Below are 12769 nucleotides of genomic sequence, written 5' to 3'. Positions count from 1 at the left end.
GTCAGTGGCACTGTATTGTCCTCAAAGCGGGCAAAAAAGTTATTTAGTCTGCCTGGGAGCAAGACATCCTGGTCCGTGACTGGGCTGGTTTTCTTTTTGTAATCCGTGATTGACTGTAGACTGTGCCACATACCTCTTGTGTCTGAGCCGTTGAATTGAGATTCTACTTTGTCTCTATACTGACGCTTAGCTTGTTTGATTGCCTTGCGGAGGGAATAGTTACACTGTTTGTATTCGGTCATGTTTCCGGTCACCTTGCCCTGATTAAAAGCAGTGGTTCGGGCTTTCAGTTTTACGCGAATACTGCCATCAATCCACGGTTTCTGGTTTGGGAATGTTTTAATCGTTGCTATGGGAACGACATCTTCAACGCACGTTCTAATGAACTCGCTCACCGAATCAGCGTATTCGTCAATGTTGTTGTCTGACGCAATACGAAACATATCCCAGTCCACGTGATGGAAGCAGTCTTGGAGTGTGGAATCAGATTGGTCGGACCAGCGTTGAACAGACCTCAGCGCGGGAGCTTCTTGTTTTAGTTTCTGTCTGTAGGCAGGGATCAACAAAATGGAGTCGTGGTCAGCTTTTCCAAAAGGAGGGCGGGGCAGGGCCTTATATGCGTCGCGGAAGTTAGAATAGCAGTGATCCAAGGTTTTTCCAGCCCTGGTTGCGCAATCAATATGCTGATAAAATTTAGGGAGTCTTGTTTTCAGATTAGCCTTGTTAAAATCCCCAGCCACAATGAATGCAGCCTCCGGATAAATGGATTCCAGTTTGCAAAGAGTCAAATAAAGTTCATTCAGAGCCATCGATGTGTCTGCTTGGGGGGGAATATATACGGCTGTGATTATAATCGAAGAGAATTCCCTTGGTAGAACTACTTGCACATCATCATCTGCTCATTTATCACTCCAGTGTTAATCTGCTAAATTGTAATTATTCGCTCCTATGGCCTATTTATTGCCTACCTCCTCATGCCTTTTGCACACACTGTATATAGACTTTCTTTTTTCTACTGTGTCAATGACTTGTTTATTGTGTTATTGGCTTGTTAATTGTTTACTCCATGTGTAACTCTGTGTTGTCTGTTCACACTGCTATGCTTTATCTTGGCCAGGTTGCAGTTGCAAATGATAACTTGTTTTCAACTAGCCTACCTGGTTAAATAAAGGTGAAATTTAAAAACGTAAAAAATAGCATGCATAGCGTACAGTGCCTTCAGAAAGTATTCACACCCCTTGACTTACTCCACATTTTATTGTCTTACAGCCTGAATTCAAAATGGGTTAAATAAAGAAATACATCTCACCCATATACTGTGTACACAATACCCCATAAGGAAAGTGAAAACATATTTTTAGATGTATTTATTTTTTAATTAAAGACCTAAATATTTAATTTACTTAAATATTCACAACCCTGAGTCAAAATATGTTAAAAAAGTCAAGAGGTGTGAATATTTTCTGAAGGCACTGTATACCTGGTCCCCAGCTCGCTTTCCCTGACTAAACTTGCTGGCTAGCTGAACTATGCTAGTTTTAGTCCTCATTGCTAAACTTCATAAATACTGTACCCTCGACTTCAAAACCCATTTGCTAGCTATACAGTCATGTAACTAAGAAATTTGCTGGAAAGAAACTTGTAAATTATTATTTTGTTGAATAGTGATGACTGGTTCGAGCTATCTGTTGTAAGACAACGGTGGTGAATTATATCATTGCTACGCAGATCCAAGTTCAGTTTTGAGATTTACCAACGTCACTAGTGAGAGTTAGCAGGACGTTTCTGAATGGTCTTGGAACTGTGACAACGGGCAGCCTCTCCCCGCCTGGTTCGATGGGATATGTGGTGATTTTGCCAACACAGCCAGATATGCACACGGTCTTGTACCCATAACCATTTGTAAACTGACTATCATATTGGTTGATTAAATCAGACTTTATTAATATAATGAGTAATCCAAGAATGTCCCAAGTTAATTGACACGAGAAAACGCAAAAATAGCAACTACGGTAATCAGAGTGCTAATGACTACAATGAATGGCTAAACTATTTCTGAACACTATGGGTCCGCGGGGCACTTCCTCCTCCTCACCACTCTATAGTTCAGCGGTCAGAGAGTAAGTTATAGCTCCTGTGTTTCCATGGTAACAGATTCGGACTCGGACAGTGAGCTGTCGGTGGATGAGCACAGCAGCTCCTATGCCTCGTCCCACTCCTCAGACAGTGATGATCACAGAGAAAGCCGCAAGCATAGGTGGAACAACGAGAGACCGTCCCAGCACAACACACCCAAAGGTAGACTCATGTTCACAACACACACACACACACACACACACACACACACACACACACACACCTCATATATTTAAAAGTGTTTATTTTTTTACTGTATCTGAAGTGGATACAGTGGCCAATCACGTGAAGCCCTACTCGCCAGTGGAGCTGCCGACAGCCAGTGAGAGTGAGGAGCCGTGCGGGGAGGAGTTGCTGCGTGTGGAAACCAAGGTCAACGTGGAGCTCCACCAGGACAACAAGATCAACAGGGAGTCCCTCTACCAGAATGATAGTGCCCCTCCCAGTTCACCTGACTGCAACCAGACAGACAAGAGAAGGGGTGAGCGAGCGACAGAGAGAATGAGAAAGAGAGAGAGTCGTCACTAGCTTCCATAGCCACAAAGTCATAAACCCTGCCCATTTCTACAAATGTTCTTCTTAAATTCTATTTGAAACCTAACCCAATCTTAACCACACTACTAACCTGAAAATTAATATCAAAAAGCACATTTTTTGTAGCAAATGTTTACTTTGGAATCTGACTTTGTGGCTATTCTAATTCTAAAAATTCTAATCAAATCAAATCAAAATCAAATTTATTTATATAGCCCTTCGTACATCAGCTAATATCTCAAAGTGCTGTACAGAAACCCAGCCTAAAACCCCAAACAGCAAGCAATGCAGGTGTAGAAGCACGGTGGCTAGGAAAAACTCCCTAGAAAGGCCAAAACCTAGGAAGAAACCTAGAGAGGAACCAGGCTATGTGGGGTGGCCAGTCCTCTTCTGGCTGTGCAGGGTGGAGATTATAACAGAACATGGCCAAGATGTTCAAATGTTCATAAATGACCAGCATGGTCGTATAATAATAAGGCAGAACAGTTGAAACTGGAGCAGCAGCACGGTCAGATGGACTGGGGACAGCAAGGAGTCATCATGTCAGGTAGTCCTGGGGCATGATCCTAGGGCTCAGGTCCTCCGAGAGAGAGAGAAAGAAAGAGAGAATTAGAGAGAGCATATGCGGGGTGGCCAGTCCTCTTCTGGCTGTGCCGGGTGGAGATTTTAACAGAACATGGCCAAGATGTTCAAATGTTCATAAATGACCAGCATGGTCAAATAATAATAAGGCAGAACAGTTGAAACTGGAGCAGCAGCATGGCCAGGTGGACTGGGGACAGCAAGGAGTCATCATGTCAGGTAGTCCTGGGGCATGGTCCTAGGGCTCAGGTCCTCCGAGAGAGAGAAAGAAAGAGAGAAGGAGCGAATTAGAGAACGCACACTTAGATTCACACAGGACAGTGAATAGGACAGGAGAAGTACTCCAGATATAACAAACTGACCCTAGCCCACGACACATAAACTACTGCAGCATAAATACTGGAGGCTGAGACAGGAGGGATCTGGAGACACTGTGGCCCCATCCGAGGACACCCCGGACAGGGCCAAACAGGAAGGATATAACCCCACCCACTTTGCCAAAGCACAGCCCCCACACCACTAGAGGGATATCTTCAACCACCAACTTACCATCCTGAGACAAGGCTGAGTATAACCCACAAAGATCTCTGCCATGGCACAACCCAAGGGGGGGCGCCAACCCAGACAGGATGACCACATCAGTGAATCAACCCACTCAGGTGACGCACCCCTTCCAGGGACGGCATGAGAGAGCCCCAGTAAGCCAGTGACTCAGCCCCTGTAATAGGGTTAGAGGCAGAGAATCCCAGTGGAAAGAGGGGAACTGGCCAGGCAGAGACAGCAAGGGCGGTTCGTTGCTCCAGAGCCTTTCCGTTCACCTTCCCACCCCTGGGCCAGACTACACTCAATCATATGACCCACTGAAGAGATGAGTCTTCAGTAAAGACTTAAAGGTTGAGACCGAGTTTGCGTCTCTGACATGGGTAGGCAGACCGTTCCATAAAAATGGAGCTCTATAGGAGAAAGCCCTGCCTCCAGCTGTTTGCTTAGAAATTCTAGGGACAATTAGGAGGCCTGCGTCTTGTGACCGTAGCGTACGTGGAGGTAAGTACGGCAGGACCAAATCAGAGAGATAGGTAGGAGCAAGCCCATGTAATGCTTTGTAGGTTAGCAGTAAAACCTTGAAATCAGCCCTTGCTTTGACAGGAAGCCAGTGTAGAGAGGCTAGCACTGGAGTAATATGATCAAATTTTTTGGTTCTAGTCAGGATTCTAGCAGCCGTATTTAGCACCAACTGAAGTTTATTTAGTGCTTTATCCGGGTAGCCGGAAAGTAGAGCATTGCAGTAGTCTAACCTAGAAGTGACAAAAGCATGGATTAATTTTTCTGCATCATTTTTGGACAGAAAGTTTCTGATTTTTGCAATGTTACGTAGATGGAAAAAAGCTGTTCTTGACATGGTCTTGATATGTTCTTCAAAAGAGAGATCAGGGTCCCGAGTAACGGCGAGGTCCTTTACAGTTTTATTTGAGACGACTGTACAACCATTAAGATTAATTGTCAGATTCAACAGAATCTAATCTAGTACCTAAAATGTTATTCCTATCCAAATAAGGTGCATGTGTCTGTCAAATCAAATCAAATTTAATTTGTCACATACACATGGTTAGCAGATGTTAATGCGAGTGTAGCGAAATGCTTGTGCTTCTAGTTCCGACAATGCAGTAATAACCAACAAGTAATCTAACTAACAATTCCAAAACTACTGTCTTATACACAGTGTAAGGGGATAAAGAATATGTACATAAGGATATATGAATGAGTGATGGTACAGAGCAGCATAGGCAAGATACAGTAGCTGATATCGAGTACAGTATATACATATGAGATGAGTATGTAAACAAAGTGGCATAGTTAAAGTGGCTAGTGATACATGTATTACATAAGGATGCAGTCGATGATATAGAGTACAGTATATACGTATGCATATGAGATGAATAATGTAGGGTAAGTAACATTATATAAAGTAGCATTGTTTATATATTTACATCATTTCCCATCAATTCCCATTATTAAAGTTGCTGGAGTTGAGTCAGTGTCATTGTCAGTGTGTTGGCAGCAGCCACTCAATGTTAGTGGTGGCTGTTTAACAGTCTGATGGCCTTGAGATAGAAGCTGTTTTTCAGTCTCTCGGTCCCAGCTTTGATGCACCTGTATTGACCTCGCCTTCTGGATGATAGCGGGGTGAACAGGCAGTGGCTCGGGTGGTTGATGTCCTTGATGATCTTTATGGCCTTCCTGTAACATCGGGTGGTGTAGGTGTCCTGGAGGGCAGGTAGTTTCCCCCGGTGATGCGTTGTGCAGACCTCACTACCCTCTGGAGAGCCTTACGGTTGAGGGCGGAGCAGTTGCCGTACCAGGCGGTGATACAGCCCGCCAGGATGCTCTCGATTGTGCATCTGTAGAAGTTTGTGAGTGCTTTTGGTGACATGCCGAATTTCTTCAGCCTCCTGAGGTTGAAGAGGCGCTGCTGCGCCTTCTTCACGATGCTGTCTGTGTGAGTGGACCAATTCAGTTTGTCTGTGATGTGTATGCCGAGGAACTTAAAACTTTCTACCCTCTGTTTGTGTGTGTGTGTGTTTTCTTGTATAACTAACTGACTGGGGTTTGTGCATTCACCCTCTGCGTTTACAACCAGGCATTCTGAAAAACAAGATCAACTCCCCTCCTCCCCTGACTGACAAGAACATGAAGAATCGCCTGCGGGAGAAACTGAGTGACTACAACCCCCACAGCATCTCCACCAGGACTACCCCAGTCCCACCGTCTCCCGTCTCCTCCCATCTACGCCCTGTAATCGGAGGCAACGGGGTCCTCATCAAATCCCCGCCTCGCCTACCCGTGCCTCCACACCCTCCTTTGTCTCCATGGGACCTGCGCAATGGGGTTGTCGTGACAACGACGAGGACGTCACCATTAGTCAATGGGGTCAACGGGGTTCAAGACACCCAAGACTCGGACTCCGAGTGAGTGTTTACGAGATATTGGTGGCCATGTTGCATTTCTAACAGATATATTGGATAATACGTCAGTCACTTTTGACTTTAGCAACTCTCTCTGTCTCTGCCTCTTTCAACAGCGGTAGCAACGAAACCTCAATCTGACCTGGAGAGAATTCCAGATAGACAACCAGCTCTCAAGGCAAGAGGGGCTACAGCGCCGATACCATGCGTGCTGTTCAAAGGTCACTGTGGGGCCCCTAAGCTCCTATGGAGACCAGTGTTAGCCCAGGCAACTGCCTGCCTGAGAGAAAAGGGGAAGAAAGGAGAGAGCCTGAGAACTACATCTCCCAGCATGCAGCAGCTAGTTGGAAAAACAAAACAATGCACTTCACAGCACGGCTAACAAGTGGCGCTGTCTGTAGTTGTTCATCGCGGGTGGCAACTGACAGCAGGTTGGGATTGAGGACTTTTCCAGGACCAGATGTGCCATGATGTGATATTGACCTCATGAATCAGTAAGACATTCACCAAGTGCCCAGCAGTTTGCCCACAGAGACAGAAACGTCCAAAAAACAAATCATTGTCTTTGGTCCGTGTAATTACTTTGTAGATATTTTGTATTTTTACTTTTTGGACTTGTTTATAGGAAAGGAATAACTAAGCTGTACATTGTAAGTAGTGTATTGTAATGTCATATTATTGGAAGAGCATGTGTAGATATGACAGTCAACAAGTTTTTTTACAGATGTTTACGAATTGTTTAAAGAAAAGAAAAACGCTGCCATCCGCAGCATGTAAAGTACTCCCAGTCTGAAAATACTCTACTGATAATATGATTCAAACACTCGCATAGTAAGTCTAGTAAAACAAAAGCCATCTTAAAATAGTCATTCTAACATAGGGAGACATGTTCATCTCCGTATTACAGTGAAGGTCTTGTACATTCCAATGGTGTCCTGATGGTTGAATGAGGAAAACGCACTGAAATCTTAATACTGTCATTACAGGTTCCAGTAAATGGCAGAGTAATATAGAAATCAATTGCTACTCTTGAGTGCTTAGTAGAAAATGACAGCATGTGCCTTTTGATTGTTACCATGCTGCCTCATTGTCACCCTTTTCACATTGTGCTTCTGAGTTTGTGTAGATCCTTATATTACTTCTACACATCATCTCTGGAGATTCTATTGCCAAGTGTTCAGCCAGTGACATGTCTGTACTCTTGATTTTTAACTCTTTAGAATAATATGTTGCAGTATTATTTCCAAGGAAATCATATTAATTTTAAGTACCAACTGTGTGCCTTTCTCTCTGCCTCCACAGAGCATAGTGTCTAAACCCAAGGTAACCCCTATTACTAGTTTTAGTATACCGACATCCCCTTTCCCATTCCCCTGTTGAGCTGTAAACACCCGTGTACATGATCTAGTTATAATACTGTCATCCCTCAGTCCTCCTTCTGCTATTTCATGTTTATAGATGAGCCATATCTCTTTAAAGCTGATATTGTGTCAGACACTGGAATCATTATTGTAACATACACGTATTTATTTTTTGTGAAAAGACACTGGCAATCAGACTAAAATAAACCACATTTGGATTTTTTCCCCTTACTTTTTTAATTGATTTTTTATGTGTTTCTTGTGTCATTAAGAATTGATCGGTATATGACATACAGTATTTGTATGTTTTCAGAATGGCCTGTCAAGAGGTTTGGATAAGGGGTAAACGAAATGTGCAAGTATTTAGGCTTTTTTCAAACAGACATTTTATTCAATGGCTTCTCTTATTTACATCAGTAAAAAGCAATATCTAGTAACAGGACTCGTTGATACGCCTCATGCTCATGAGCCTACCCATAGAGCCCATCTGACTGAAGTTTCTGTACTCTCCAGGCCTCATGTACATCATCCTGCCTCTGTACTGGGGCTGCTCATACATGAGCCAGTGGCCGTCCATAACGTTGCAGGACATGCAGTTGTTCATGCGGTAACGATCCATGATGCTGTCACAATCGTCCATCATCTCGTGCATCTGACCTCCAAAGTTCTCCCTCTCGTAGATCCTCATCCTGAAAGATCCTCTGTGCTGTAACATGATGAACAACATGTTTTAGGGAGAAATGGTGAACTGTAATGCTAAATGTATCACGCATGTATAGAAGATTGTAGTCATACTGACTAATGGGCATAGGTGTATGTTGTACAACAACAAAGAACAAAGAAGACTAAATAAGCAAGAATCATTTCTATTTACCATTCAAACATACAAAAACACATTGCTACATGTTGGGCCTTGTCCAATCCCACTGACAATCAGCTTTCTGGGATTAGGGTTGTGCTCTGACACTAGAGTACTAAAGTGCACTCAGTGTAACAAGCTAGGAACATAAATAGGCTAAATATAATACTTACTCTGCTGTTCATGTTCATGCCGGTGGAGGTCATTTTGTCTCTCTGTGCTGCTGCTGCTCTTGCTTGGGAACTGTTATCCTACTGGTTTAAAACCTTTCTTTTTAGACCTGTGAACCCCATTGTACTCAGCAACATGGAATAGAGGGCCATAGAGCACTGAGGTCTGTCCACATGTCCAGGGACACGGGTCTCTCAAAAGACTTTAAAAATGCTGTTTCTCTCAGAACAATGTAACAATGAGCCTTTGTGAAAGGGTTAACAACAGTGATGTAGTGCAGGGTAAACACCGTTAACGCACTTTTAAACATTTTGCATTGAAAGCATAGGGACTGTTACTTCTCTAATCCTGAACAGCGATCAGCGTTCTGCCACCAATTTTTTCACCACTACATCACTGGTTAAAGGGATAGTTCAGTCAAATAAAAAAATGACGCATTGGTTTCCTTAACCTGTAAGCAGTATATGGACAAGGTACGACAGAAATCCATGCTTCGGTTTAGTTTCCTTGGTACTGTTTCCCATTCCCATCCCACAAATCCCATTCAATTAAAGGGACCGATAATTAGAATTTTTCACACATCATGTCCAAAGCATCCAAAAGTGTCTAAACTTGTGAAGCTCAACAAAGTCACTAATGCTTTGAACATGGGTGAAAATGTCTAGTATCGGTCCCATGTCTTAAATAGGATTTGTGATTTTGTGCCACAAATGCAATTCAGCACAATTGGTAACTAACTATCTGGTTACCAGTGGTACAATTTGGTGCTTGTTTCAATTAAGTATTTTATCCCAGTTAGTGTAGCCTAATTTAACAAAGTCTTGGGCCATTGTCTCAATCAACACTATGGACATGGTGGCCAAATAGTAAAACAGAGAAGCTCACATTAGACACTTGTAGAGAGAAAAGTGTAACATGTTTAATCACAGTATTGACCAATGGAAGGATACAAAAAGATTCACCTTTTCCTCATTTGCATTGTACCAGCAAGCATCACATAGTATCTCACACAGCATCGTAAAAAAAATCCTAAAACTCTTGAGGAAGACTATTGGCGGAGTCTGCTTTGCTTATGATCTCCACTGAGTAATATGATCAATATAAAGAAGTGCTTTGAAGAACTTAAGCAATGTGCATTGTGATACAAAGACAGTAAAACAATATCAGCATAGTGGCTTTACATCAATCACAGCCGTAAATCTATGACCTATGTCCAGAAACACCCCTTATATCCATAGACCTTAGGCCTTTATGGTCACTTGTGTAGATAGCTAGGCAGAACCAATACCATCATTGATTTAACCAATCCTGTTCTTTAGGAAGTAGAGGTTGGTTTTGGACTGGGCCCATGCAAACAGTATATATAACCACATAGTTAGAAAAAGGGGAAATTGCCTCATGGGAAAACTGTTTTCCTGCTTCTATGATAGAAGCATCACAGATAGACAGTATGCACAGCATTACATGAACCACTTTCTATAGAACACACATTAGGGAAACAACAAACAGTAGGGAGACGGTTCATAATGTGTAACCTCCGAGTTACTGAGAGAGTAGCTGAGTTTACAGACTGACATGCGAATGGAAGTTTGCTATTGCACAAAGTGGGTTTTAACAGCGGAGGAGGACCACAGGCTCTCACAGCAGTTTCGCAATCATTTCTCATGATCATAAGAATATTTACACCAACCATAATAAAACATCAAGAAGAGAATTTAAAAAGCTACAGTGTAAAACCCTAAATGCATCCGGTGCATTATGCAGAACAGGGTGTAGGAAGCACAAAAGTTCTCACGAAAATCCTCATTTTAAACTTGTTTAGATATCAAAATGATCTGGAGTGAAAAGTTAACATTTGACTTTGAACATCTAATATTAAATAATACATTCATTGGCCTATTGTCAGGAGTAGTTCTCGTTTCCTCTAAAACAGTGCATTGTACTTATCCTGTCACATAAAAAGGAATGTTTTAAAAATGGTATAACTGACTTCATTTTGCTGGGCCCCCGGAAGAGTAGTTTCTGCCTTGGCAGCAGCTAATGGGGATCCTTAAAAATACAAATACAGATGTATTACACCACTTATTGGAGACTTGAGAGGGCACAGAAGAGAGGGGAGGTTGTTTCGTATTACAGTTTTTAGGGCAGTTATGTTGGGTGCTGATCCTATACCTAAAGCTGGAGATACTTTTCAACTTAACATTGGTCTCATTTAACAATAATCTACATCTGCATTACATTATTATATCAATATATAAAGCTTTGATTTTGATTACAAAGGTATGGCACATTCAGTTTAACCACACATCATTTCTTACAACATTGGCATTACAATCATAAAAAGAGACTAAGCAGATATTCAGAAGTAGCAGCAATATACAAATAAGGAAATATAAGAATTACATCTCTAAAATATAATTTGATGTACATTCCATTATTGGTCTTTGGATGGAATTTGTGCATCCGTTCCTCTCAACAAACCGTTATCTTCCATGTTATTTTTCCAACTATCATAAAACGTGACCAAATAAATACTAGAAAACCAGTTTGATTTAAACAACAAAAAAAAGACTAGAGAGTAAGGCAACATGATCAGTGAGAGTGAATAATCCCTTTTCTAAACCCTTCTCTACAGGCCTGTCTGACTGAGATGGGAGGATGGGGGAGACAGAGCAGTGGACGTGAGGCCTATGTGTTATGGTAGCCATTCTTAGCTGTATCTTTCCTTGGTTCTACGTTCTCATAGATGGTGAGTGCAGCCGTGTTCTGGTAGATTAAGTCCACGTTGGTTCCAGTTCTGGATCGGATTATGTCTATGGCACACTGGTTTAGGAACAAATACTGGTCCTGTAAGACAGTAACACAACATAGTTCAATATGATGAAGCAAGCTGACCATTCAGATGTCAAAACATTTCACCTAGAGACCACATAAGCTCCCATTAGCATAACTTCTACTTTTAACCACAGGGATGGATTGTACAGTAAGCCCCCAAACATGGTGAAGAGTAGAACAGTGACCTCGGTCTGAACCATGAGGGGCCGGTGCATGCGCAGGTCGTGGATGGTGCCGTACACGTCCACCATACTGTCCCTCTCTATCTGGAAGATCAGCCGGTCGATGGCTATGAAGGTACCTGTACGACCCACACCCGCACTGAGGGGAGAGAGACAGAAAGAGAAAGAGGGAGAGAGATGAGAAAGAAGTCATGTTAATGTACTGTTCAAGCCAATAACACTTGTTGAAGTTAACTGTGAGAAACTGTGTGTTTACCTGCAGTGGACGACGGTGGGGGAGTGGCGTGAGTACTGGTCCATGTGCTCTCGGACCAGGTGTCTGAAGTTGATGAGCAGCTCCGTGGTCTCGGGGACGCCGTGGTCCGGCCAGGCTGTGAAGTGGAAGTGACGCACCGAGCGTGTCTCTGCTGTCCTCACCTGTCAGCCAAACATAAACACAGCGACCGTCTTTTGTTTATAGGGAAGGGATCGTTTTTCCCAGAGCCATGTTTTACCCACTAAGTAGCTGAAGAGGAAAACATCAGTAATATTTGTTTCACTCATTATCACAGGAACTTACATTTTTTACGTCAAAATCCCTGATGGTCCAGTCTTCTAGGGGGATCTCAGAGGTTGTTGTCACCGTGATATTCTGAAAGTGCTTGGTCTCAGATGGCCAGTATTTCTCACATTTCACCTGAGAGGAGAGAGGTGGGTGTGTGAGTTATGAATTGGGGTAGCTTAGTGTAGTCCTTCTCAAACCTCTCCTCTGGGAACTCCAGCCAATTCACAATACTACACCTGATTCAAGGGCTCGTGCATAAGTCAATAAGTGGAATCAGGTGAACTAGAGTAGTGTTTTTTACTTTATTTTATTTAACTAGGCAAGTCAGTTAAGAACAAATTCTTATTTACAATGATGGCCTAGAAACAGTGGGTTAACTGCCTTGTTCAGGGGAAGCACAAAAGATGTTTACCTTGTCAGCTCGGGGATTCAATCTAGCAACCTTTCGGTTACAGGCCCAACACTCTAACCACTAGACTACCTGCCGGTATGCCTTTTGGGTTTTCTGTTTCTGTAAATATGATCATTTTGGTTTTCTGTTTCTGTATATACAGTTGAAGTCGAAAGTTTACATACACCTTAGCCAAATACATTTAAACTTT

At 42.6% G+C, this 12769-nt stretch overlaps 3 protein-coding genes across 5 annotated transcripts in view; 1 reads left to right on the top strand and 2 right to left on the bottom strand.

Moving 5' to 3' along the window:
* Positions 1-7807, top strand: part of LOC112217705 (cadherin EGF LAG seven-pass G-type receptor 1-like) — a 92765-nt gene extending 84958 nt beyond the window's left edge. Inside the window, exons 32-35 of the mRNA XM_042294898.1 lie at positions 2155-2298; positions 2402-2617; positions 5891-6218; positions 6332-7807. Of these exons, the coding sequence (XP_042150832.1) occupies positions 2155-2298; positions 2402-2617; positions 5891-6218; positions 6332-6356 (713 nt within the window). The 3' untranslated portion in view covers positions 6357-7807. The remainder of the gene's footprint in view (positions 1-2154; positions 2299-2401; positions 2618-5890; positions 6219-6331) is intronic.
* Positions 7808-7991: 184 nt separating this feature from the next.
* Positions 7992-8279, bottom strand: LOC112217631 (gamma-crystallin M2-like). The gene has a single exon (XM_024378097.1). It carries the CDS (start codon positions 8262-8264, stop codon positions 8007-8009), a length of 258 nt encoding a protein of 85 aa, XP_024233865.1. The 5' UTR covers positions 8265-8279; the 3' UTR covers positions 7992-8006.
* A 1224-nt stretch (positions 8280-9503) lies between these two features.
* Positions 9504-12769, bottom strand: part of LOC112217396 (receptor-type tyrosine-protein phosphatase eta) — a 116016-nt gene continuing 112750 nt past the window's right edge. For all 3 annotated transcript variants that reach the window (XM_024377846.2, XM_042294923.1, XM_042294950.1), the window contains 4 exons: positions 12183-12299; positions 11880-12040; positions 11627-11762; positions 9504-11453 (listed from right to left, as the gene is read on the bottom strand). In XM_024377846.2, coding sequence (XP_024233614.1) covers positions 11295-11453; positions 11627-11762; positions 11880-12040; positions 12183-12299 — 573 coding nt within the window. In that variant the 3' untranslated portion in view covers positions 9504-11294. The remainder of the gene's footprint in view (positions 11454-11626; positions 11763-11879; positions 12041-12182; positions 12300-12769) is intronic.

This window comes from Oncorhynchus tshawytscha, linkage group LG01, assembly GCF_018296145.1.
Source record: "Oncorhynchus tshawytscha isolate Ot180627B linkage group LG01, Otsh_v2.0, whole genome shotgun sequence".
In the NCBI taxonomy this organism is placed as follows: Eukaryota; Metazoa; Chordata; class Actinopteri; order Salmoniformes; family Salmonidae; genus Oncorhynchus; species Oncorhynchus tshawytscha.
Note: the sequence above shows the minus strand (reverse complement) of the source record. Positions and strands in the feature narration are given on the sequence as shown.

Excerpts from the sequence above, each read along its gene's own strand:
- LOC112217631 (XM_024378097.1), bottom strand. The coding sequence starts at position 8,264 with ATGAGGATCTACGAGAGGGAGAACTTTGGAGGTCAGATGCACGAGATG.